General features: G+C 39.4%; 1 protein-coding gene across 2 annotated transcripts in view; it reads left to right on the forward strand.

Moving 5' to 3' along the window:
• Nucleotides 1-27,331, forward strand: part of LOC124172665 — a 58,574-nt gene that overhangs the window by 6,213 nt on the left and 25,030 nt on the right. For both annotated transcript variants that reach the window (XM_046552120.1, XM_046552121.1), the window contains exons 3-9: nucleotides 923-1,135; nucleotides 3,011-3,133; nucleotides 9,293-9,361; nucleotides 13,616-13,747; nucleotides 17,164-17,301; nucleotides 19,994-20,282; nucleotides 23,868-24,166. In XM_046552120.1, the coding sequence (XP_046408076.1) occupies nucleotides 1,001-1,135; nucleotides 3,011-3,133; nucleotides 9,293-9,361; nucleotides 13,616-13,747; nucleotides 17,164-17,301; nucleotides 19,994-20,282; nucleotides 23,868-24,166 (1,185 nt within the window). In that variant the 5' untranslated portion in view covers nucleotides 923-1,000. The remainder of the gene's footprint in view (nucleotides 1-922; nucleotides 1,136-3,010; nucleotides 3,134-9,292; nucleotides 9,362-13,615; nucleotides 13,748-17,163; nucleotides 17,302-19,993; nucleotides 20,283-23,867; nucleotides 24,167-27,331) is intronic.

Here is a 27,331-nt window from a genome sequence, read left to right on the forward strand (position 1 = left end):
ATTATGCGGTAGAATTTTGAGTCAAATGTTGGGAGAAGAAACGACGTAAAAAATTTATAATTTAAAAAAAATGAATAAAAATTGATTTCACAGAATGAAAATTGAATCATATGTTGTGATACAGGATTGTAGACCTGTGTCAATAGGGTGGTTTCCTATTATTTTTTTATTGCCTATATCGAAAGATTATTACACCTGGAGTACGTATTTCACGCATTTAGTTTTTTAAATGACCGTATCTATTTGTCACGATTAAATGAAAAGTGGAAATTTTCAAGCGCGAGAAAACGTGACAGCTAAGTATGAATGCCGGGAAAACTCTCGTGTGACGTCGTACTGGTTCCCACTGCCGCAAGTGAGGTGACCTTGGGGCGAGGCTTTGAGCGCTGATACGACGCAGAATGCTAGCAGGTAGCAGAGTACCCTGCTAACTGGTAGTGCTTGGCTTAAATAAGGATTATTAATATGTACCTTATCAAACAAAGAAAACTTTCCGACCTTAGCCAGTTTTAATAGGTGATTATTAAGACATGTTTCCCTGAGCTCTGTGCCTCATGCATCCATTGGTAATCTCAGACGATGTAAAACTCCTATCTACTCGTATAGAAACTAGGTCCCTGTGACGTCACGTGGAGTGGCATCGCATGGGTGCCAATCTGGCCTTTTTCAAGTGAGGATAAAAATGGACCATTGCCATTCGTCTAAACCGGTATTTCTAAAACGAAATAATTTGTATATTATGAATAAGCTAATGTTGGGTAACGAATTGCAATCAATGCCTTTCGTTTTCTTTGATGAATGAAACTACCCTATTGTCAAACCACGATGGCGGAACTTTTACTGTGCCAAAAACTGGGAAACAACGTCTCCAGATATTTACAACTTCCTCGGGAATGAAGAGTATAATTTTGTTTTTTTTCAGGCTGGAGTAGTTTGACTCATATATTGGCTCTTTGCCGTGACATTGGCAGCATCATTTTGTTCCAAGACGGCTGCAATTATGGATGGTGAGGACGAGATGGCAGCACTGTGCAGGATCTGCCAGGAGCCGTCCAATATGGCCAAGGACTTGTTTGCAGGGCAGAGGTCGGGGAAACTTACCTATGAGATCATCAACGACATTTACCAGCTGGGGGTAAGTTGATGACCCAGGTAGCAGAAATACGTCTCGGAGACATTCTGAGAGCTTCAGAGACATCTCTGAGACTTCTCTGAGATATGTCACTATGTCCAAAATAATGGTCTCTGAGATTGCTCATGAGACTTTGTACTATGGTATGCTATAAATTTAGGCAAAAAAATAATTAAATTTATATTATCCAGTTATTTATACTTTTCTCGATCATTTTTAGCGACAAATTTTTGATGGATGACCTTTTGAAAATAAGAAACCCATGTTAAATGTCGTGATTTTAATAATCAAAACTGCAGAATTGCTTTAAAAAATATATATGGAAGGCATTCATGAAGTTTAAATACTTTTTTTTTTTTTTTAAATTCCTGAACATCTCACGATTACATCTCCGTGACAAATGCGATATTCGAGACCATAGTGAGACGTCTCTGAGAGGTTCGTTGCCATGTGGGGAAACCCCCAGGGGTTGGTATGGCTGAAAATAATAATTACAGCAGACCCCTGATTATCCGGCTGTGGTTTATCCGTGAAAGATTTTCACTCAATATTTTCCGCGATCTTTAAAAAAAAAATGAAATTGGGCGCAAAATCACCGGAAATACTGCATTTGAATGCTAAGATACACACCGGGCTTATTATTCCCATTGCAATTGCACGGTAGCTGCATTCGGGATCGTTTTCGAAGCCTCACAGTGCGCGATCATGCTCTGTGATCACGGATACACGTCCCGCAGCAGTTGCAACCTGAGCAACTTGTGTGTGACGCAATTACGTGGTGTGGTGCCTGACAGTGGGTGCTTTCCATTCATTGACACACGTCGACACAAGTCGACTTGCGTCGCAGTTTTCGTGTTCCATTCGGTGTGTGTCGCCGACTGTTGTGACACAAGTCAACAAACGGTAACGCACAGGAATAGGAGAGTTATAAACAGTTACCGCGAGTCGACACAAGTCGACGCGTGAGTCGCATGAATGGAAAGCACCCAGTGTAGTTTCCGACGTCGAGCAGTGTTTTGAAGCATTTGTGCAAACCACTTTAATGTATCCGTGATATCACAGCCACGGATGGGTGGTTTTCAAAACCAGGCCTAACATGGAGCGTTAATAATACAAGTACAACCATGTCATTGCTGCTTAATGGATCGCGAACTGGCGAAGAAAGCTCTCGTTGAGTCCGGGAAGCACTCCTAAATAACAGAATAACTGCATAAATAATAATATTTTGTTTGTTTTAGGTAAATTATGAACATTGCAAGACATTTTAGTGAAAATTTGGGTTGTCCGTGTTTCCCAATTATTCGTGTCGTCTCTCCCCATCATTAGCCCTTAACCATTGACGTGCAATTCTTGTTGCACTACCAGTGACGTGCAGTCTGGGAGACCGCGATAAATCAAAAATTCATGAAATATTGCTACGCCATTTTTATTGTTTTGTTTAATTTTTCTTTGAATGCTTAACTATTTTAAAACTTATATTAAAATTTTTACACTCCCAATACGAACCAATTTGTCATAAAAAATTGTGATTTGAAGCAGGATCAAAAAAAAACTGATGCCAAAAACACTTGAGTTATAATTATTATATTTCATCATCATCACTGGTCAACAATCCTAGGATTGGTTTGACGCAGCTCTCCACTCAGTTCTCCTATCAGCTAATCTTTTCACACCTACGTATTTCTTCTCTTTCACATCTCTCTTTACTTGTTCCATATATTTTGTTCGAGGTCTTCCTTTTCCATTCTTGCCTTCAACTTGTCCCTCGACGATTGTCTTCATCAGGCATCCATACATTTATTAAATTTGAGTTATCCGTGTTTTCCGGGATACTGTAGTTTACTGTACGCAACTCTCACGAAACCTAATTATTTGCAGATACTTCCTGATGATGGGCTGTTGAGGTACATTTGCAACAAATGCCACCAGACCACTTTGAAGTTCTACCGCTTCAAGAGATGTGCCGAGACGGCCCTCGAGTGCCTGCAGAAAATCAGTGACGTAAGTTCTACAGGGGAATGTCAGTTGAACCACTCTAAGCAATGGCATAGCCAGGAATTTCGTTCGGTGGGGGTCCAAAACCAGGGGGGAAAAATTTTTGAAAAATAGGGTACCAAGTAATGGGTTTTAAACTAATTTTAACACTTTTCACAATCGAAAAAACTTCATTTGTTAAAAAAATAATTTGTAAATTCATGATTTTTCAATGATTTGTTTTCTTTTATTAAGAAATATAATTGCGTTTTTATATTTTGGGGGGAATACGGACCCCCGAGACTCACCCCCTGGCTACGCCACTGACCCTAAGCTGTATGATTCTCTTGGGCCCATAACGAAAGTGGGTTTTCCTCTCTTAAATATTAGGTTGTATGCATAAATATAGATTTTTGTCATTGTCCTATGTTGTTATTCATTATTTTCCCCTACAGACAGTCCCTGACTTTCACGCACAATGCGTTCCTGAAAACATAAACGAAAGTTGAACCGTTGAGTTCCATACTAATAATAATAATAATAATTTATTTGTCCGGCGATTTGTTCTCACAAATATAGGACACGTCAATTATGGTACAAAAATACATAGATACAAAAAACTACAAGGTATTACCATACATCATGTAAAAAGCAAGGTGTTATGGATGAAGAAAATCATCCACAGAATAAAATAACTTTTTCAAAAGAAACTCATGAAGCTTTGATTTGAAGAGATACCGTATTTTCCGGCGTATAAGACGACTGGGCGTATAAGACGACCCCCAACTTTTTTGTTAAAATATATAATTCGTGCTATACTCTCCGTATAAGACTACCCCTTTTCCAACGCACACTACCGGTAAATAAAAAACATCAGATTTGATTTCAATATAGAAATTTTTAATTAATATGCTTATGACATCATGGCATGACATGATAGCATGAAAACGGTCACTAATAAACATAAGTCAGTTCCTCATAAAACATATAAAACTAAAACAGTGCAAGTGGATTAAACTTTTCCTAAAGCAGTCTGATACAAGGAAGTTAACAAACGATAGAGAGAGCTCGCAAGTCACTGCGAGTCAGCAACGCAATTTCCATTTAAAAACCTTTAAAATCCTCCTGTTCGTCATTTGATATCATGAGTACATCAATAACGTCTTGTTCTACATTTGTAAGGCAATCATCATATGGATCAAATTCCGTATCAGATGGTGTGGTCTCAGCTTCGACTTCCTCTTCATTTTGCCACAAGTAGTCGTCCTCCATACCATCTAACGAATTTGATATGCCACACTTTTTGAAAAACTTGATTACTGTTTTTGCATCAATGTCATTCCAGGCTTTTATAACAAATTTGCACAAAACATCCAGGGTTTCCGTAGAGCTCACGTGGCCCCACGGCCGTTATTACCACGTGACCACGTTTTGAATTCGTTGTCTTGGCAAGTCAGGAGCTCTCGTGATCCGTGTGATGTCTTTAATTTTATAAAGTGAAAATGAAGCACCATCGTAGTGTTTCGGGGTGTGGTGCCCATATTTCGAATGGGAGGTAGTGTACTGCCTTTTGCTTCGTATGTCAGTGTTAAAGCCAGTTGTCTGATTTATATTCCGTGCTCACGCACCTGTTAATGCATTGCATTCACAACTGTCCTCTGCTGATTGTGTTGAAGTGCCTCCGACCGTTGGTTTAATTGTCTTGCTTGGTTCTCCCTTGGCCTCCTTTTAACATGGAAGTTCACAAAGCCTGGTATATTAGATCTCAGCACTGGGTTAGGGTTAGGGTTCTGCAAATGTGTGAAGTGTTTGTTCAGTGCGGCCACCCCTCCTCCTTGCTGCCACATTCCCGGCGTATAAGACGACCCCGACTTTTTAAAAAAGATTTTAGGTGCTAGAAAGTCGTCTTATACGCCGGAAAATACGGTATATGTTTTTGACTCCCTTCACTTCTGGCGGGAGTTTGTTAAATAGCAGTAGGCCCATGTGCCAAGGTGCATAACTTGAGTTCTTGGTTCTTGTAAATGTTTGATGAAGGCTTGTAGAACTCCTTGTATAATGACAGTGGTAATCACTATTTGTTGCATAATTCGAAAGATTCTTTTTTGCACAGACAATTACAGCATACATATATACACAGGGGAGAGGTAAAATGTTGAATTTTTTAAAAAGAGGGCGACATGGAGCATAAACAGGCACCTTGCCGATAATACGGAGTATCCTCTTTTGAATTTTGAAGATTATTTTGGAATTGGGTCTAGGGCCCCAGAAGAGTATACTAAACATTACATGTGAGTAGAATTCACCATAATAAATTGATAATAGTACATCAATATCTACAGTTTTTCGGATAGACAGGATCAAAAAACAGACAGAACTCAATTTACTGCGAAGCTTCTGAATATGTTCCTCCCAAGATATTTGATTATCAAGAGTTACACCCAGGAAAGAGGAACTGAGGTTTTGTGGAATAGGTTTACCATCAGTCTTGACAGAGATCTGTGATTGCTGTTTATTCTTGTTGCAAAAGTAAATTAAATTAGATTTCATCATCATAGATTTCATCTAATCAGGGGTTATGTCCCAAAAAAGCAAAATATACCGGTTAAAACCTTATTTTATACTAAGGTTATTATTATTATTAACTAATGTTTAATAATAAATTAATAAAATCCCTCACATTATGTCCTATAATTTTTTTATTTTATCACTTTCATATTTTTTTTGTATTTGAGCACGACCACTTTTCGTTATTTAGGCGACAAATTATTTTTTCTTACATTTAAATTGTTTTTGAAAACTTCAATTTATATTGGTGGGGTAACTGAGTTTCCTCGCACTGCTGTTGGCAGGTATTTGGAGTAAATTTTCTAGGCACGGTCACTGAATCATGGGGAGACCATTCCAATGGCTTCCTTAATCCTTTTGCTGCTGTTCAATCTCCGAAAACCTTCTCCTCACATGCGGCAAAAAGGTTAAAATGAGTTTCTTTGGGCCCATGGAGCTGGTACTTAGTGGATGGGCGTGGTACACCCTCAAAAGGGTCGCTAATCCGGGACCCTTTCCTCGACGAGCTCACCCACGCAGGACCGTCTCATCATCCCTACCAGCAGGGGTCCTCCCTCGCGAAAAGTGACCGCTCTGACTGTATTTTGAAAATCAATCACTCCATCAATCCGACGATCAAAAAATGATTGTTTTCATCGCACTCCTGCCAATCAAGCAATCAAGTACGTCTTTGAACCGTGTCTCTGCGATGAAAAATAACGATTTTTTTAACTTTGCTTAAATGGCCATTTTCCGGTGGTCCGCAGCCACGTTTTTAATCGTCAGCAGTCGTTCGAGTAAGATTTTTAGGCACGGTCACGGAAGGGTTACAAGAGGTTACAAATATTAGTACGCTCAAGAAACTAGTCAAGGCTTTTCTACTCGAACAAGCATTTCACAGGGCTGCACAATACTTTAATGACATTTGGAACTAAATTCTTATTCAATTAAAGAAAATACTGTGTGTATTTTATTTTTTGTAATATGAACATTTTGTGATTTGTATATTTTTGTAATAGGGCGATTCCACGCGTCACGGACTGACCGTCACAATGCGTTTTTGAACTTTTAAGAACACACGTAATGCGAACGGACTGCCATACAAAACTTTTTCAACTTCCAAATTGCTGCACAATGGTGTGAAGTTTAACTTTGGTTGATACACTACTTTGTCTTGAAAAATACAGGACTTTCGTGACTTAAAATTCACTGTGACGGACTGACAAAAATGAAACGAACTTTCAGCTCAGAGTAAAACCTCTAAGGTTTGCTCTGAAACAAAGAGTGATCAGAGTTTCAGTAAAATACGTCTCAGAACAACAAATGCAAATTCCATAATGCTGCAAAGCCCATTACAGTAACTGATTTTACAGAGGAGTAATTCCTCTTGAAAAGCATCGTCACGGACTGACCAGAAATGTCATGGACTGACTTTTGTGATTCCCTTCTGGTATAAATTTATTCACTGCCAAAAAATTTTACAAAATAACTTCTTTAATTCAAAATTAACAAAACAAATTTGTGCAAAAACCCTTATAAAATCATTCAAAATAATGAACGAACCTCAAAATAGAAAAAAATTATTAATACAGTGGCCATAAAAATCAATTAGCGAAACAGATGTTTTTGCATGTAGATGACTCATTAAATTTAGTATGTGGCTAAAAACTGTGGTGAGCACATAAAAAAATGTCTCTTATCAGAGACACACGCGACTCATGCTAGTGTCAGCACTTAATAACGAAATTCTAGACTTTATAGCACAAATTTTGATCCATATCAGAGCCTCCAACCACTTTTTTTATTTAACCAATCAGTATGACATTTACGTGGAATTGCTCAATACATATTTTGTTTTAGTATTTTTTTTTTATTTTATTTTATCCTCAAACCACCGGATACAGCTCTTATTGGCCATTTTACACCGGGGTGTTAAACAAGTGTAACAAACGACCATGCCCTGGATCGGGGAAACCTACCCAGGCGGGACTCGAACCCGCGACCTCTAGTTTGGCAGGCGAGAACGTTACCCCGCCGCCACCGAGGCCGGCAACCCAAGTATTAACCCATTCTAATCTCTACACAACCTCAATGGAATAAAGAATAATATTACTATTACAGCAGACTCCCGATTATCTGGCTGCAGTTTATCCAGGTTGCGGATTATCCGTGCACGATTTTCACTCTCGCTCGATATTTTGCGTGACCTTTATAAAAAATGAAATTGGACACAAAATCATCGGAGTTGCGGCATTAATGCTAGGATACATTTTTGATAGAAATGTACACAGAAAGGCATTGATTGCGATTCGTTACCCACCATTAGTGTATTTATAATATACAAATTATTTGGTTTTAGAAATACCGGTTTAGACGAATGTTAATGGTCAAATTTAACTGCATCTGAAAAAGGCCAGATTGGCGCCCATGCGATTCCACTCCACGTGACGTCACAGGGACCTAGTTTCTACATGAGAGGATAGGAGTTATACATCGTCTGAGGTTACCAATGCATGCATGAGGCACAGAGCTCAGGGAAACATGTCTTAATAATCACACATCAAAAATACCTATGGTCTGAAAGTTTCCTTTGTTTGATAGGGTATTAATAATCCTAATTAAAGCCAAGCGCTACCTGCTAGCAGGGTACTCTATGCTACCTGCTAGCAGCCTGCATTGTATCAGCACTCATAGCCTCGCCCCAAGGTAGCCTCACTTTGCAACAGCGGGATCCAGAATGACAATACAATGATGCTTCAACGATGTTTACTACTCGATACTTGAATACGTTTAGTGAAACATAATTACCTAAAGAGCACATTAAATCTTACGTAGGTGGATCGGTTTCCAGCTGTGTCAAGGGGTGAAAAGAGGTGTATATACTACACGCAAGACATCGTTTGAGTGTTAGACTACACTGATAATAGTGCATTAACGTTTCAAGTTGCAGCTCTGAGCCATGCTTTGACTTAATAATGTCTTTTTGTATATTTGCCTATCAGGCACATTGCGCCTGAACTTTGGAGTTCATATATTGCACCTGACGGAAGGTTAAAGGAAATAAGACTGGGAAAGGGAACTGTGACACAAAAAACAAATGAAGGCAACAGACGTTATGCAACACAGCAAACTAACTCATGAAGTGAACACTGCGGAGTTCTGAAAAGTAATGAATTTCCCGGAGGCTAGCCTCTGCCTATCACCTTTCGGTTACCTAAGATTAATTCACACCTAAGAATAATTTATATAAAAAAGTGTTTGACTGGGGCCAAAGCAAAGGGTGTTTTCTATGCGTAAACCCCCGCCGAAATCATGGCAAATCTAAGTGTCCCGGCAGCTCAACTGGTAGAGTACCTGGCCAGCAACCAGGAGGTTCTGGGTTAGTCGGACCACATTTTTACCCTCTGATTTTCTGGCATTTTTCCATCTACCACAGCACCATTGTCCTCATCCTTTTTCTATTGCATGTTCCTATCCCTTTCTTTCCTTACCTCTGAATTTATTTGTAAATTATGGAATATAGTATAGAAATTTATGAATTATAAATGGGATAAGTTTTCTAGACATACTTACGGAAGGGTTAAAAATGGATTGGTGAATTCTGTCGAATTAACATTATGTTTTACTCTTGCTTTGCAGCCGAGCCAGAAGGGCATAAAGTTGGAGCCAGATGAAGAAATTACTGTGGAGGGAGAGGACGTCGTTAAGGTGAGCTCACATCTTTTGGGATGAATTTATTTCTTGTTTAAAATATCACGAGTGTGATGCATCTGCTCCCAGCGTGCTTCCCCGCTCTTTTCAATGCAGGTCCACAGAGGGATAGGCGCGTTTCTAATTTTAAAATGTAGAAAAAAAGGCAGGGTCTTACGTACAAATTTAATTGGGATGTTCATGTACAAATTGAGGTCAGAGGACCTCTTTAAACACAACATTGGAAGTAATTACACTATCCTCTGTTAATACTTGTTTTGCATTTTCCTTAATATTTATAAAAATATTTTGAAAAGATCTTACCCTTGAGAATGCTACATGAAGTTGGCCAAAAATTGATACAGTGAGTCCTCGTTTAACGTCACTTACTGTTCCTGAAAAATGTGACGATAAACGAAATGACGTTAATCAATACATAATATCCCATAAGAAACAATGTAAAAAGTGAATATTGGCTCCTAGACCTCACAATTCCTACGTGAAAAAATTTTAGCGTGTCATATCTGGGGCATTTTTTATGATGGGAATGCCAAGCTAAGGCATAAATACGAGTTCCTGTCTTCATCGACGACAATAGCAGCACTGACGTAAATCCTTCTCCATTTTTGTATCTTCCCGCATTTGCTTTTCGGCTTTGCTATGGTGGTCGCCCGGGCGAGCGTCACCTGGGCATCATCATCGCTGAAACATCATCGCAGTTACAGGAACCAAAATTATTGCGAACATGGCAAAAAAAGTGACGACAAAAACTCCGAGTTCTACACGGAAAAATTCCTTGAAATCACTTTTTAGGTTCCGAAAACCATTATGTCAAGTAAAACCTTGCGCACCTACCCAAGAATTCATTTTGCAGAAAATTTGCTAAAACCGTAATCACAATTAACTATAAACACACCGTTTTACACTTCGTTTAGACTGACTGTATTTCCGCCCACAAAACGAATAACCTGCAACGCCCGCCGCTTCGCTTTTTTTTCTCGCGCGAAATTTAAAAGACTTGACGTTATCGCGAAGCGTAGGTGCGATAAATGAATGACGGTCTCAAAATTTTCGTGACGTTATCGCGAAATGACGTTAAACGGGGTGAGGTAGAACGAGGACTCGCTGTATCGTCATTTAAAAATATAAAATTGTGAAATAGGTACTCCAGGGGGTCTATTCTCTAACTCGAAGCTCCCGTCGTGGTAGCTTCGAACTAGCTACCAGAATTGGCTACCAACCTTATTCTCTAACAGGGAGTAGCTTTCTCAGACCGAGAATTTCTGGTAGCTTTCTCAGACCGGATATGGGGTATGAGAAATATTTCGTGCGAACTCAGTTTTTACTCATAGAACCAATGAAATCACTCGTTTCATTTCGTAACCTGCGGGAAAATCATAATGTAGTCGTTCTCGGCTGACTTTTTCTTCTAGTTGAAATTAATGTGCTTTGTAAATTACGAAATGCTGAGTGCCTTCAGCTTTCATAATAATAGAAATACGTAGACATAATTATATTTGGCTAAGCGGCTTTTATATCAATTCAATAGTTTCGATCGATGCAGCAGTTTATGTCACGATTGATAATCATGTAGGCCATGTAAATATAATGAAGAGAAAATGTTAGTAAACTACCAACACATTAAACCAATGCTATCACATTGTCGTTCTAATTCCCGAGAACTTTACACTCAGCGCTCCTTATGCTTTTGCCTGTTTGATGCAAAAATTTTGATGACCAACTGTTTCTGTGCAGAGATTGTTCCTTCTTGCACTGCGAGAGAATATCGCAATAACATGTGCATACGATAAGTGTATATTATTTCGGGAATATCTTCAACAAAGTTAATGGGAAGGTGGAGAAAATTATGTTTGAAAGTTACGTCATTTCACTCAGATTGGCCTAAGCAATCATTTTAGGCTCACAATATGCTTCAATCGATATTTACACAAAACTCTACTGTCGTGCCGTTCTCACGACGGCTAAATTAATATTTAAATGGTTTTATGAATAAGTATTATATGCCAACCGCCAAGCTTGCACTATTGCAAGCGAGGGCGATTCATTAGAACTTGACCATCATTGTGAAAAAACAACCTATTAAACGTAGTTCCTTCTCCCAATATTAAAGTCATATTATATTATTGTTTTTGTGATGACTTCCTCCGTGGGCTTCCGGAATATCCATGGCTACACTTTCTCAAAATTCAAAACAAATACACCAACTTAACTACCGGCACTGAAATTAAATGCGTATATACGGCCAAAGACACACAAATGAAAGCAGAATGATATCATGAACACATTTATTCATTGGAAGAGCAAAAAATTTATTAATAACTATCATGAAACACCTTACATTGCATTATAACACAATAATATATCCACCTCTCTCCGGTCTGCATTTATGTAACACTAAACTCTCTTCACACAATCACTTCACAACAAAGATCGTTGCTAATAATGCACGGTAAAGTTAATCATAAATGTATAAACACTTGCAAAAATAAGACATCCATCTCTGTGCAGTGGATACATTGGCATTGGTAATGATTTCAACGCATCAATTTGTACCGTCACTACAACAGTCTCTCGCAACATCAATAATAATCACTGTTTTCGGGGTTTTTCTTCTCACTAGTAATGACTTCATGCAAAATAAGATTTCACGTGATATAAAACGATTGAAAGTAACATTTTTCTTCTCCAAATAATGAATTCAACTAGTTAACGCGATCGATAGTTCACTCCGAAACATATATGTTTAGTCACGAAATTTGTCACTCATGCCCACTACTTTGTTAAGAATACAATAATTGAAGGCTTCAAATAATTTACGCAGCATTCCCGACCTCATTAAAGAAAATAATTACGCAAAACAACAAAAATAGTCAACACTTTTCTTGTTTACCACTCAATCGCTAGCCGTGTCAAGAAAGACTGATGGGATAGAACAAAAGATTAGCGACACGCGCCACTTGGTTCACGGCGGTTCATAGGAATTCCCATGGCCCTATGGGAATTCCCTATGTATTTTGATGGTAGCTAGCTGAAGCGCGGGGTTCGAGGGCGCGCTTCGCGAAGCTACCGTGGTAGCTAGTTTGAAGCTACGGAAGTAGCTTCAAATCCCATAGAGAATAAGGGTTGGAGCCTAATAAGCTACCGGTAGCTTCTGCAAGCTCCCTTCGCCGGAGCTTCAGCGTTAGAGAATACAAGTGGGAGCAAGTAGCTTAATTAAGCATCTTACCACCAGAAAGCTACCGCGCTTCGAGTTAGAGAATAGACCCCCAGGAGTGATAATCTTTCGATTTAGGCAATAAAAAAATAACAGAAAACCACCCTACTGAAAAAGCACCTTGGTTAAGTAGATGTATACAGTGGAACCTCATTAAAGCGAGTACAGGCTATAGCGAGACCCCCGCTATTACGAGAGATAGCCGATGCACCGTCAATTGATCCTATAATAAGCATGTTAAAAATTTTGTTTTTACGAGGCCCTTTTGGTGTTGGCTCTCGCCATAGCGAGGGTTTCACCGCCGGAAAAACTTACATCAAGATTCCTTAATCTCTGTAATTGCTAGCGATCTGTTAGAAATGCGATGGTGGTTGGCGTAACATGGTGAAACTCCTTCATGATGCACAAAGGTTAAGAAAACGCTTAGCTGTTTCACAAAATAAAATATATTGCGACCGGTTTCGATACAGCGTATCATCATCTGGCCCCTGTTAGATCTGGATCTGTTAGAAATGAAGTTAATGGAGTGCTCAGTCTCAAATTTATGTGGTAAACTGTCGTTCGATAAATAAGTAGTTAATTTTGGTGAAAATATTGTGGCATTAGCATTCGCGAATGCTTCATCTTCTTTGGTTCCTCGGGCGGCAGAAAGCAGTCGTCAGCATACCCGCACGTCCATGAGTTGCATGAATAGGAAGCATTTGATGGAACACACCGTGGCCAAAAAAACACCAAACACGTCTAAGCGAGAAAATAAAAATAAAGGAGTAATATGAGGTATATATTGGCGATTATTTGCACCACCTCCGGTAAAGCGACAATTCGCTATAGCGAGTGTTTATTGGTGCACCATGGGGTGTCGTTTTATCGAGGTTCCACTGTAATTATAATTGAATGGGTATTTATTTTATTTCCTTTTTCAAATCTTTGTGAGGGGTGGCGTCCGAGAGTCCTTGTGGGCAAGCCGCCACTGGTGTAATGTGGATTTTACTTTAATGTTCCATGACATTTGCATTTCTCATCGATTCTGTTGACAGGAAAGGCGAAAGACCACAAACAGTCTATGTCGTCTGTGTGCCAACGTGAGCCGCTTCTATCGAAATATCTTCATGCAGAAACATCACGGCCTCCCTGTGTACCACATCATCAATGAGCTCTTATCTTTCAAAGTAAGTACCAACAAAAGTAATTTGGGTATCTGAGAGACTGGTCCAAAGTCACGTATGTCTCAAAATTAACATTTTCGCCGCGAACGACAAAAATATGCGACAGGACGTTTTTTTGACCCGGGAGACGAAAGCCGCAAATTTTCATTGGAAATTTACCTACTCAGGTGAACAAATGCCGAAAATAAACGTTTCCTTATGCTTCGTTCAGATTACGATTGTTCGAGCAATTGTCGGAACTATCGTGCATTCACACGACGATTGTTAAAACCTGTGCTGCCCTCTAGCGCTGACATCTAAAGCGAACGAGAAATTGACGGTTAGCGAAGCTGTTGAGGTATGCAGGGTCAAGATGTAACTGTGTTCAAAGTGTATTTACCGAATATTTTTTTCTTCCACCCATATTCTTCCTTCCTCGGACAAATCCATGAAAAAAATTGAGCTCCACGAACTTTTCGTCTTTCTCTTGTCGCTTCCTCTTCCGGTCTACCAGCGCCTAACCATCGTAGAGTGGCAACGTTCGGAACTACGTGAACTATTGTCGGAGCATGCATTCACACCGCTTGTTCGGCCAACTATCGTTAGGACGATCGCTCCGACAATCTGAATGTTAACGAGGCATAACTCTCCCCTTTTCATGACAGTCGTGGGTTCGCGGAGTCTTAGCAATCATCCACACAATCAAAGTGCCCACACGCGGTCATACAATTGTTTATCCAGTCAAGTTTTGAAATAAATATTTGTTCCTTTCTCAAAAAATGTAAACAAAGAATTGAAGTCTTTGTCTTTTGAGCAGCATTTACAGTTTTTAAACTAAATTCTACAATAAACATTAACTAATATCTCAATTTCAATGTAAAAATAAACATGGAAATTCGGTATTGCATTAAAATAAATTTTAACCTTTTCGCTACTAACGATGAAAATATGCAGTTGGACGTTTCTTATACGTAAAAATATACGTTTTCTTTGCTCTTACCATTTTATGACGGGCGTGGGTTCGCAAAGCCTTAGTTTCGGGACCTAACAAAGCAGGAATAAGGCCATGCCCTCGAAAAATATGGGAGCAGGGACGCCATTAGAGAAAGAGACTTTCACTGCTGCATTTGCATCCACGGCATCTGTCGCGTTCGTTAAATTTTTAGTTAACGTGCAGTCGGTGATTGTTATGCGATCATATTTGTTTAAAATGCCGTATCTACAGACCGAGAATTTGGCAACATTTAGACCGTGAAAACATGGAAAAAAAACTGTGAATTTTATAATTTAGTCAGAGTGAGAACCCTGTCAATGTTAACCCTTTCGAGACTGCGGAGTTTTCGTCTTAGCATGACTGCTGTACTGAGCCCCAAGAGACTCTTCTTTCTCGTGGTACGGAGCATTTTTGGAGGACATTCGTTGAGAAGGGTCTCGCTGAACCTTTTTCGACCCCTCCACGCTGGGACTTCGCATTATCTCGGACTCCGAGAGTAGTTGTGCTCCCTCCTTTCCGGGTTTACGACCATACCTGCGGCATTGGTTCGCGGTCAACTTATGTATTGCTTATACGTATTTAGCAAATGCTTAATTGTTGCTTGCACGTAAATTGCAGACTTTGAATTGAATTCCTCTTTTTTTTATGAGCATTGTCAAATTTTAAAGGAAGTTCTAAGGTCAATATTTATGCATTTATTGCAGAAACGATTTCCATGTTGATATTTATACATAACTCGAGATATAAGTTAATATTTATCGTAGAATTTCGTTTAAAAATTTTAAACGCAGCTCAAAAGACAAATTATTCAATACTTAGTTTATTTTATATGAGAAATGAACAAATATTTATTTAGAAAACTGACTGGATAAACAATTGTACGACCGCTGTCCCTTACTGCTAAGATGGGTAATAAAAGGCGAGGGGTCCGGGTACCTGCTCCTGGATTCTGAGGGTAAATCCTAAACCCCGCAGGGTTGGGTCCCGAGACAAATACGACGTAAACTCACGACCGCCCTAAAAGAAGGAGAGATAGCAAACGTATATATAAGGCTTTCGTTGTCCTGGCCAGGACACGTAAATATACGCCCGTCGTCTCCCGGGTCAGGAAAAGTCCACACGTATATTTACGTGCATAGTAGGGAAAAGGTTAATTGTCAAAAATGGTGGCACATGATGCCTATGAAGGCCGAGGGATAGTGTAAGAATGCATTTTTATCTGATTCTGATCTGTATTAAAAATTTCAAGTCAACATGACTACAGGAAGTGGGTTATAAATCAATTACAAGATTCCGTTGATGAGACGGAAAGTTATGAAATGGCGGATGAAAAAGTGCAAAAATAAGTATTTCATATAAATCACGGCAGCAGCTCAAACTTGTGTGAGTGGGTGAGGAGAGTCGAGAGCTACTGTCATGAGAGTAGCCAGGTCCAGTAGCTATCTACTGTCAGGTCAGCAACTCGATGTCAACTTGAACAGTATTGCGAAGTGACAGTAGCCCTTGTCATCATCACCGGTCAACAATCCCAGGATTGGTTTGACGCAGCTCTCCACTCAGTTCTCCCATCAGCTAATCTTTTCACACCTACGTATTTCTTCTCTTTCACATCTCTCTTTACTTGTTCCATGTATTTTGTCCGAGGTCTTCCTTTTCCATTCTTGCCTTCCACTTGTCCCTCGACGATTGTCTTCATCAGGCCATCATGTCTCAAGATGTGGTCTATAAGGTTGTTCCGTCTTCTTATTAAGGTTTTCATGAGGCTTCTCTTCTCTGCCACTCTTCTTAGGACTTCCTCGTTGCTAACTCGGTCGATCCATTTGATTTTCATCATTCTTCTGTAGCACCACATTTCAAAGGCCTCTATCCTTGCTTTCTCCGCGGCAGTCATTGTCCATGCCTCACTTCCGTGTAGGAGCATACTCCAAATGTAGGTTCTTATAAATTGTTTCTTTACTTCCATATTTAAGTTTCCCACTGTAAGCAGGTCTCTCGTTTGGTGGAATGCTCTCTTCGATTGTCTTCATCAGGCCATCATGTCTCAAGATGTGGCCTCTAAGGTTGTTCCGTCTTCTTATTAAGGTTTTCATGAGGCTTCTCTTCTCTCCTACCCTTCTTAGGACTTCCTCGTTACTAACTCAGTCGATCCATTTGATTTTCATCATTCTTCTGTTGCACCACATTTCGAAGGCCTCTATCCTTGCTTTCTCCGCTGCGGTCATTGTTCATGCCTCACTTCCGTATAGGAGCATACTCCAGATGTAGGTTCTTATAAATTGTTTCCTTACTTCCATACTTAAGTTTCCCACTTTAAGCAGGTCTCTCTTTTGGTGGAATGCTCTCTTCGCCTGGGCTATTCTGCTGATAATTTCTTTCTTGCTTCTCCCGTCACTAGTTATCTTGCTTCCCAAAGTAGCCCTTGTAAAATTGTTTTTCCCAATCACAGGTGGCTCCAGGCGACGATTTCCCGGCTTGGGTGTGCCAGGCCTGCCTCACGACTCTGATCGATTTCTACAAGTCCAAGCGATTGGCCCTCTACAAGAGTTCCTCTCTGCCACAGCCGCCCAGTTCGGACACCAATGCGGTGAGTGATTGCACCAACCTTTCCTTCTTTTGGTTCTCTTTTAGCGCATACATATTATTATTATTATTATTATATTTTGTTCTTTAATTTTCTTCAGTTTTCACTGAGTAGCTTTAGTGTTAAGAGCACGGGTTCTCACCAAGGTAACTCTTTACTGTTGAATTGGGTTGAGAAATTTTCTCGTGATATGACAGGTTGAAATTATTACAGCCTTTTGCAGTTTGATGTATGTATTTGGATGGAGGTTGAGTATTTTGAAACTATTTTGTATATGTTTTGGAATGATACCGGTAGCTGAGATGACAATTGGAGCTATATAAACCTGTTCCATATTCCATATTCTTTTTATTTCTATTGCCAATTCTTGGTACTTGTTAATTTTTCCTGTACAGGCATCCCCCGAGTTACGTAAGAGATGCGTTCCGTCAGACTTTGCGTAAGTCGAAATTTACGTAAGTCGAACCTTTGCGTTAGTGCTTCAGAGATTGCGATCGGTGCGGTGAAATTCTCAGCGGAAAAATGCGCGGTACGTTCTCGGTGAAGTTTCATTCATTTCACTGCGATATTCATGAACTCTACCGCGTATTCTTACGTTATTAGATACAAAATCGATAAACATTAATATAGTCTGAGAGTTTCATCTCGAGCATTGCCAATCAAAATGCGTAATATTATTCCCAGAGTTGACTGATCGCGTGGATTCGGGAAAGTACGGTATCTCAACACTACATTACTAAACTGAATATTTAAATTGATTCATTATGTTATACTGCGATCTAAGTCCCAAAGAATTCATTGTCTACCTACCTATAATCATTATATCTGCTGCCTTTTATATATTACGTTGATCGATGAATCTGGTGGTTTCACTGTCACAGTTAATACACGTAGGAGGAGTATCTATGATTACGAGCAAATAACACACAAAAAAAACCAGTAAATTGCTATATGTATTTCAGATACATTCACACGCACATACTCTCAATCTTTCACGCACGGAAACATACTTTCATTCTCTCATATCTCAATAAAATAACGTGAAAATATCGTCATTTGAATATTTACTTCGCTGGAAACATTGAAGAGTATTTCCAAAGTACGAAGCTAATTAAAAGTGAGGTTTTATTCAGACAACTCCGTAATTAACGTGCAACAAAGTTAGTGGGGTAAGCTTTCAATGACGCAATATTCATTTACAGTTGCACACAATATGAGAGAACGAGAAAATTCAGCTTAATAAAATTTTCCGCCAGAAACATGTAAACAATTACGCAATTAATATCGTGTGTCAACTTTTTCTTAACTTTTTTGCGGCGTTCATTGCCAATTGGCAACACTCAAAATTTCAATGCCGTTACGTGGGTACTAATCAATTCTTTTACGCAATAAAGATTTCTGCTTGAACTTCATTTTCTTTTAATTCCACAGATGGAAATGTCCAAACTTAAGGATACAATTTTTAAACAGTAGAAAGTCGGAGTTCGGGTGAGCATGCTGTATAAGAAGTTGTATCATACAGGAATGAGCACAACCACATCCATCGCTAGAACTGCAAATTTTCACATTGATTGCTGACTTGGGATTTATAAGCGATTTTTCTACAGAAATCAATGAAAATTCATTGGAGGAATGACAAAAATGGGGCTTTGTTATTTTTAGCACGTAAAAAACTAGATAACTATTCGATATTTTTTCTACAATAGGTTGTACGAGCGAATATCTAATTCTTCGCGCTTGCATTCGAAAATTAACGTAATCCTTTGAAATACGGTTATCGCTTACGTAAGTACGGATTTACGTAAGTCGAGACGTACGTAACTCGGGGGATGCCTGTAATTGTCTTTTCGATGTTATGCGACAGTGGCACGGCAATATCAACTATGTAGTCTATATCTGGTCTATTATTAACTATAGTTATCTGTTTGAATAGGCAGATCATAATAGATTTTAAATGCGCCGTTTTCAAGCACTGTTTCAGGGTGGTACACATAATATGGGGTCTTAGTATCTATTAACTTGTGTTGGTAGGCCAGTTTTTGGTAGATAATTTTTGCAACTTGATTATGTCTACTTAAATATTCTGTATTAGCTAGCATCTTACAGCCAGATATAATGTGCTGGATTGTTTCAGGTACTTGAAAACACCTTCTACATTTGTCATCTGTTATGCTTTTATCACCAAGGATGTACTTTGCATAATTTTTAGTGCGGATAACCTGGTCTTGTATTGCAAGCATGAACCCTTCGGTTTCTCCATAAAGTTCACCCAATGACAACCATTTGTTTGATGAGATTTTATCAACATATGGTTGATTGAGGTCATTGATGTGTCGTCCATGTAATTCCTTCTGGGCCCATACTTCTACCTTTCTATTTAATAGGACAGCTCCTGTGTTGGTTGCTTCATCGGTCGTGCCATTTTTTAGATTTAATGGTGTTAATTTGTTGTCGGCATATACTATTGATTTGTGAAGCATCGAACTGTTTGATTTATCGTAGAAGAAATGTTTTAGTCCATGAATTTGGTTTTTGAGGAGCTGTTGTAAATCTATTAACCCTCTACCTCCCATATAGCGGGGTAGTGTTAGCCTTTCTATTGCAGCCTTTGGGTGATGTAAATTAAATTTTGTGAATGATGTACGTATTATTATTATTATTATTATTGGGGTATTAATCGCGTTTGCAATCACAGGTGGCGGAGACGAAGCCATTGGTCAAAGTGAGAAGTCAAGAAAGTATGATGGAGAGGATGGTCAATCACGAGAGCGATAAGTCGCCGAGGAAGGTGCCAGCGCCCGTCCGACACCCTGCCGTTGACAGCTCAGAGCCCTCAACCTCGCAGAGGGCAAGCCCCCCCCAAGTAGGAGTTGTCGGTGCCATCAGTGGAGGGGTCGAGGATAAGGAAGACCTTGATGATTATTTGGAGTGGATGGAGTACGTTGAGTTCACAGATTTCATCGACAGCTTCCCACTGCCCAACTGTGAGTATAATAATAATATTAATAATAATTTATTCTCCGCAGACCATACAAATGTAGGTATCAGATTGAAAATTATTATTATAGGTAGGTATTGCAAATGGTGTCAAAACAATGAACTAAAACTTAATGCCAGTAAAACACAAGTTTTGCTGTTCAATCATATTAGTATAAATAATATGCCAGAATTAACTCTTAAAGATAACATTATCTCACTTGCCAGGGAAGTGAAATTTCTAGGCTTATATGTGCAAATAATGGAAGCTGGAGAATATATGTTTCAGAGTTGTGCTATTCTCTAAATTCTGTTCTCTATCAAATTAGGTTTCTTTATAACACTGTATCTCAAGATGTTTTGAAAACTGTTTATTTTTCAAATTTTTACACTAGAGCTTCTTATGGAATAGTCCATTGGGGAGCCTCCCCAAGCCTACTCCAAAAAATTTTTTAGTTCAAAAAAAAGTTTTTAGATGTATAAAGGGTGTTTCACAAAGGACTTCGTGTAAACCACTAATGAGAGAACTAAGACTGTTAACTATTGCATCTATGCATATATATTGTGTAGCAATTTTGGTGAAAGAAAATATTCATAAATTTAATACTAATGAAGAAATTCACCCCTATGGCACAAGAAATGCATACAATATTCATGTAACTTTTCACAAAAAGAAGATATCTTCAAATAATCCTATGGTTATGGGTACCAAAATCTATAACTTGCTACCTGACAGTGTGAAGTGTACAAAATCGACAAAAGTATTTAAAAAACTCTTAAAAGAGTATCTGATAATGAAAGGTTATTATACTGTGAATGAATTCTTTAGTGATGATCACAAACAATGTTAAATTGAATCATTTTCTTTATGACCCATGTATACAGTGATGCTTTTGTACGTTGTATTTAAATAATTATGTTGTACTTTATATACTGACGAATCTGCTATATATACAGAAGACTCTCGTTATTACGAAGTTTACGGGACTGAAAAACCGGAGGTTCGTAATAACGAAGTTTGTATGAATGTTTCTTTTTGGAATCATCAAAAAACATACTTTGTCAAAATTTCTTGTATCTTCGATGTCCTGCATTTATAATCTTCAGAGACAAGTATGTGATAGAGTGTGAGAGAGTGTATGCAAGAGAGAGTATGTAATGACAAAGTTCGTATGAACGTTTCTTTTAGGAATCAGCGAAAGAAAAAAAAAACATGCTTTGTCAAAATTTCTTGTCGCTTCAAACTCCCATGCTTATAATCTTCAGATTCATGTGCATAATATCATCATCATTAGTCAACAATCCTAAGATTGGTTTGACGCAGCTCTCCATTTCTCTCTCCTATCCGCTAATCTCTTCATAGCTACATATTTATTCTCTTTTACATCCTTTATAACCTGTCCTATATAACTCATTCGGGGCCGTCCCTTGCCCTTTTTCCCTTCCACTTGTCCTTCAACGATTGTCTTCATCAGACCATCGTGCCTCAAAATGTGGCCAACTAAGTTGTCCCTTCTTCTGCTTAATGTTTTTAGGAGGCTTCTCTTTTCTCCTACTCTCCTTAGCACTCCCTCGTTACTCACACGGTCAATCCATTTTATGCGATTAAATTATGGACAAGTCCTCATTACCTTGCTCGTAAGTTGATAAACGCATACAAGGCATCGAGAAAAGTGATTATCCTACAGAATGCAACACTGAATCACAATCGTGCGTTAACTCACGATCGTGACGAACTGATCTATCTGGGCATATGACATAGCCGGAGCCAAAAAAATCGCTGTCCGCAGGAAGAAATAACAGGCAAAACACTGAATAGTTCCAGACTTCACACCAGGTTAAATGAAATTTTGTTCAGATTATACCCAAATTGAAATCAAATTAGGGCTCATCGAAAAAAAAATACTTTGTCAAAATTTCTTGTATCTTCAGTGTCCCGCATTTATAATCTGCAGAGACAAGTGTATTGTATACATGATTAAATTATGCGCAAGTCCTCCATGTACGAAGAAGATGCGTTCCGAGACCTTTCTTATTAGTTGATAAACCTATCGATAAGGCATCGAGGAGAGTGGTTATCCTGCAATAGAATGCAACACTGCACCACAATCTTGCGTTTACTCATGATTGTGACAAGCTGATCTAGCTTGCAACGTAGCCGGAGCCAAAAAAAATCCCTGTCTGTGGGAAGAAAGACTGAGCAAAACGCTGAACAGTTCCAGACTTCACTTAAATGATACTTAGTTCGTATTATGCCCAAAGTGCGAGTTTGTTCCTCTGCGCCGTGTCGTGTCGCATCGGTAAACTCCAAAGGCGCCCAATTTGAGATTTCGGGTGCGCTTGAATTTTTCAAATGCTCGTATCACTGAAAGTTCATAAATCCAATGTGCATAGGAAGATGACTAACTGTACGTCCAATGAATGAGCGTTAATGAGTGGGTCACAATAATTCCAAAGGAATTGAACTTATTACATGACGTTGTGTGTATAGCGAAGTATCTCCTACTGAAGAAAGAACCAATATTGATGCTCTTGGACACAGTACAATGAGCGAACTTAAACATATATCATATATGTAATAATAATAATGTCTTTATTATACAAGCGAATTTAGGACAGCATTGTCCTCTCTTTATAATTAACTTGTTTGACAATCACAAACATCCATGCCCTGGATGGTGGTCAAACCACCCAGGCGGGATTCGAACCCGCGACCTCTAGGTTAGCAGTCGGGGACTTTACCCCGGCGCCACCGAGGCCGAGTGTAGGGTATATCTAGTGAAAAGGGTGAATCCAGGGGTGGAAATTTTTTTAAAACAGGGTACTAAGTAGAGGGTTTTAAACTACTTTTAACACATATACAAGAATTGCCATGAGAAAAAATTCCCCTGGACCGCGAATCGAACCACGGACCTTTGGCTTTCCGGGCCACTGCACAGACCGCTACGCTATCCAGGTTCTTTAATTCTCATGGCAATTATACCGAGGCTCATGGCCCTCGCGATCCATCAAGGATGGCAACGCGAGGGAGAAAGTACTTCCAAGAAGCCACAACCGGTTGAGAGCCTCAAACATGGAACAAACATCTTCTTTGATGATGCCACATACTGTAGAGAGAAGATTGCAATATTTTCTAGACCCCTGAGATATGTTACATAATCACAAAAAAATCTTTAGAAGTTCCACATATTTTTTTGAACCCATCCAAGCTATCAACTCACGAGCAATGACATTCTGAGGCTCATGGTACTAGGTGTAAGGTTTGAGGCTTTCAACCGGTTGTGGCTTCTTGGAAGTCCTTTCTCCCTTGCGTTGCCATCCTTGATGGACCGCGAGGGCCTAACACCTAATACCATGAGCCTCGGTATAATTGCCATGAGAATTAAAGAACCTGGATAGCGTAGTGGTCTGCGCAGTGGCCCGGAAAGCCAAAGATCCGTGGTTCGATTCCAGGTCCAGGGGAATTTTATAGTGAACCTTCATGCATCAAATTGCCCAAATTTTGGTCCCCTCCACCTCGATGTAAAGAGGTTTTCCTGTATTATGTATGTACAAAATTGTATTACATATTATTTAATTATTTTGTGTCACAGGCGATGACGTCCCCGGCTTGGATGCAGTCGTGTTGCAGGGTATGCAGGAGGCTTTGTCGTCGAGAGGGTCAAAGGAGAGCATGATGCAGTCTGCCCTGAGGGCGCAGCAGAGGGCGCTTGTGCATCGGATGCAGTCGCTCAAGTCGACGCAGACGAACCAGAAGAGACTGCACGAGTTGCGCATGATGAGACTGAAGGCGGACATTGCACTCAAGGAACAGAAGGTTCGACACATGCGAGACATGATGACCATGCGCAGGAAGATTATGGACAGCAAGGAGGAGATTAGGAAGATCAAGGTACGTGCGCAATGGCCGACTTATCAATCACGCGCAGGTACTGTCCACACATTTATCTCCACACATATATTCGAAACGCAATTATTGGTCCATGTGCCATGATGACACATTGATCTTGAGCCTGTGATTGGAAGACTTGCAACCAAAGTGTTCATTCAAACAAAATGTAACTCTGGTAAAAAATCAGGCACATCTTAATTTCCCTGGCACCCTGATCTCTCCATTTTCCTACTCACAACCCATAGCTGGCCCTGAATATTGCTAACGATAGTTGACGTCATATGAGAGAAAGCCATTACAGTGGAACCTCGTTAAAGCGAGTACGGGCTATAGCGAGACCCCCGCTATTACGAGATATAGCCGATGCACCGTCAATTGACCCTATAATAAGCGTGTTAAAAAATTCGTTTTTACGAGACCCTTTCGGTGTTGGCTCTCGCCATAGCGAGGGTTTCACCGCCGGAAGACTGTCATCAAGACTCCTTAACCTCTGTAATTGCTAGCGATCTGTTAGAAATGAAGTTAATGGAGTGCTCAGTCTCAAATGTATGTGGTAAACTGTCGTTCGATAAATATAATGATTCACGAAACAATGCTTTGCATGATTTTTATTCAGTGCGGCGCTTATAAATTGTTTGAATAGTTATTCGTTATTTGAGTAAGGAAATTTAGTGATGCAAATAAACATCGCCTTTCGTCTGAATTTATGCTTACGTTTATCGGATAGATGTTTATCTGTCGCCGCACCACTCCTGTTCCTGTATATCTGTTCGCAACAGCTATATTGGCTATTATTTGCTCCACCTCCGGTAAAGCGACAATTCGCTATAGCGAGTGTTTATTAGTGCGCCGTGCGGTGTCGTTATATCGAGGTTGCACTGTACATTGCTTCGTTTGCATTCACGGCGTCTGACGAATTTGTTATAGTTTTTAGTTAACGTGCGGCCGATGATTGTTACGTGGTCAATATTTCTGTCTAAAATGGCTTATCTACAGACCGTGAATTTGATGACGTTTAGACGGTGAAAACCTGGAAAAAACCGTGAATTTTATAATGTAGTTAGAGCGGGAACCCTGTGTTTAATTAGTTTGATAATATGTAGCAAGTTATTTTATTTTTATTTTTAATGTGCTTGTTGAAATGTAACTATAAAATTAATATTTAATACTCCACCACTTTTTTTATTGCACCTCTCACATGTTCATAAAGTAAGCCTTAGAAAAGGAAAATAATTTAGGTAGATGTGAGATGGCTGACTTATTGTGACCAATAATGATGAATGAAGTGGCACCAAGAAATCAGCCTTCTATGGAATGGAATCAGACCTCCTCTTTAAAATCCTATTGGTAATTAAAATGAAAATGAAAAAGCAGGAGCAATTTCCACAATTTTACATTTATTAAAACGACCGGTTTCGCTTTTCAGCATCATCAGGTACAAAAATATCAAGTGCGCTGTGCTTAAATAGGAAGGTAGGAGGGGGTGGTGGGCGGTAAGGCTGGGGAAGGGGATGGAGGGAGGGTGTACAGTCACGGGGCTTGGGAAAACTGAGGATGGGGTTAGAGAGGAGTATGACAAATACACTAATTGTCCTTAATGTCTTCCTCCAAGGGGAAGGTGGGAAGGCCCCTGGTACCCTCTCCGCTGGGTTCCAACGCTCCAGTCGCTCGGTCCGGTCAGCTACCCCTGGATGCCTCATGGTGTCTGCCGTCGAGGAGGATGAGGGGGGGGGGGGGAGGGGGAATGGCTAATGGAAGTCAATGGATAGGAGGGGTGAGCTGGTGTAGTACAGAAGTTCGTTGAGGAGGGGCTTATTACTTGCTCCTGCTTTTTCATTTTCATTATGTCACGTTTCCACTCCATCTCGCCTGAAACCTCAGACTATTGGTAATTGTTTACAGGGATCCGACTCCACCGTGAAAACCTTAAAACCGTGAATAAGCCGTGAATTTCGTCTGCCGTGAAAAAACCCGGAAATAGCTGTGAATTTCATCGTAAAACCTTAAAAAAATCTCTCAAACTGGATTGAAGAATTATAACAGACGGATCAAAAGGAAAATAGATGTTTCGATCATGCTTCAAGGACTAGTCAAGCGCAGATACTCTCCACTTATTTATCTGCACACGTATCGTAAGATATCCAGGTACAGGCGGTCCTCGACTTTCGTACAATTCGCACTTTCGTACATTCAAAATTGACACCTTTTACTCGACTTTCGTACGCTAAATTCGGACTTTTGGACGCTGGTCCGTAATTTTTTTAAAATTCCCGCCATGTTTATTGCGCATCCCAACATTCAATTGTTTCAAATTGCAGTATCGGCAGTATATGTGAACAATATGAACGTATATAATGAAGGAAATTGTTGGTAATTGACTCTGATTTAGGTGATTTATTTGGGAGAGAGACTGCCTGCTATAGGCTCCTTTATCAAGAGAAGAGGAAAGCCTTCATTGAAGATATTTTTCAAAAGAAGTTGACTAGACATCATCGTATAGCTTTCAATAAAACTAGTAAGATCTTCTTTCTAATTGTATTCTTTCGTTTGAGTGCTGTTTAATTCATGTAAACCTTCAGCAACGATATAACACGAAATATCACCCGAATTCCGTTTGTCTTTTGTCTTTTTTGAATAACATGCGAAATATACGCGATCACGAATGTCACCTGCCAAATGTCGAATTTTGGTGTAAAAATTAAATGGTATCCAGAGTGCGGGTTCAACAACTACATTTTGTTATGATTCTTGATATGTCTTTTCATTTATAGTGGACGTAATAAGTGGAACGTCAACTTAAACGCCAAGAGGAAGTTTCACTCGATAGCCAACGGAGTTCTTGTTTTTTAAACTTATATTTGCATTTTCTGCGTATTTTCGAAATAAATTAGATGATTTGAGGAGTTTTATTAATATATTATTTAAATTAAGTCAATTGAAATGAATTCCGTGAAAAAAAAGGTTTTAGTACGTAAATTCCGCTCTTTTGGAACGTAACCCCTAATTAGTATGGAAGTCAATGGTTCGACTTTCGTACAATTCGACTTTCGTACAAGTTTTCGGGAACGCATTGTGCACGAAAGTCGGGGACTGCCTGTAGCAATAAAAATTTGGGTAAATGTGGCAGTCAGAGAACATATAAAAACGTTTTCACGCTCTGAGGGT

The sequence above is a fragment of the Ischnura elegans genome (genome assembly GCF_921293095.1).
Source record: "Ischnura elegans chromosome 13 unlocalized genomic scaffold, ioIscEleg1.1 SUPER_13_unloc_2, whole genome shotgun sequence".
NCBI classification, from domain to species: Eukaryota; Metazoa; Arthropoda; class Insecta; order Odonata; family Coenagrionidae; genus Ischnura; species Ischnura elegans.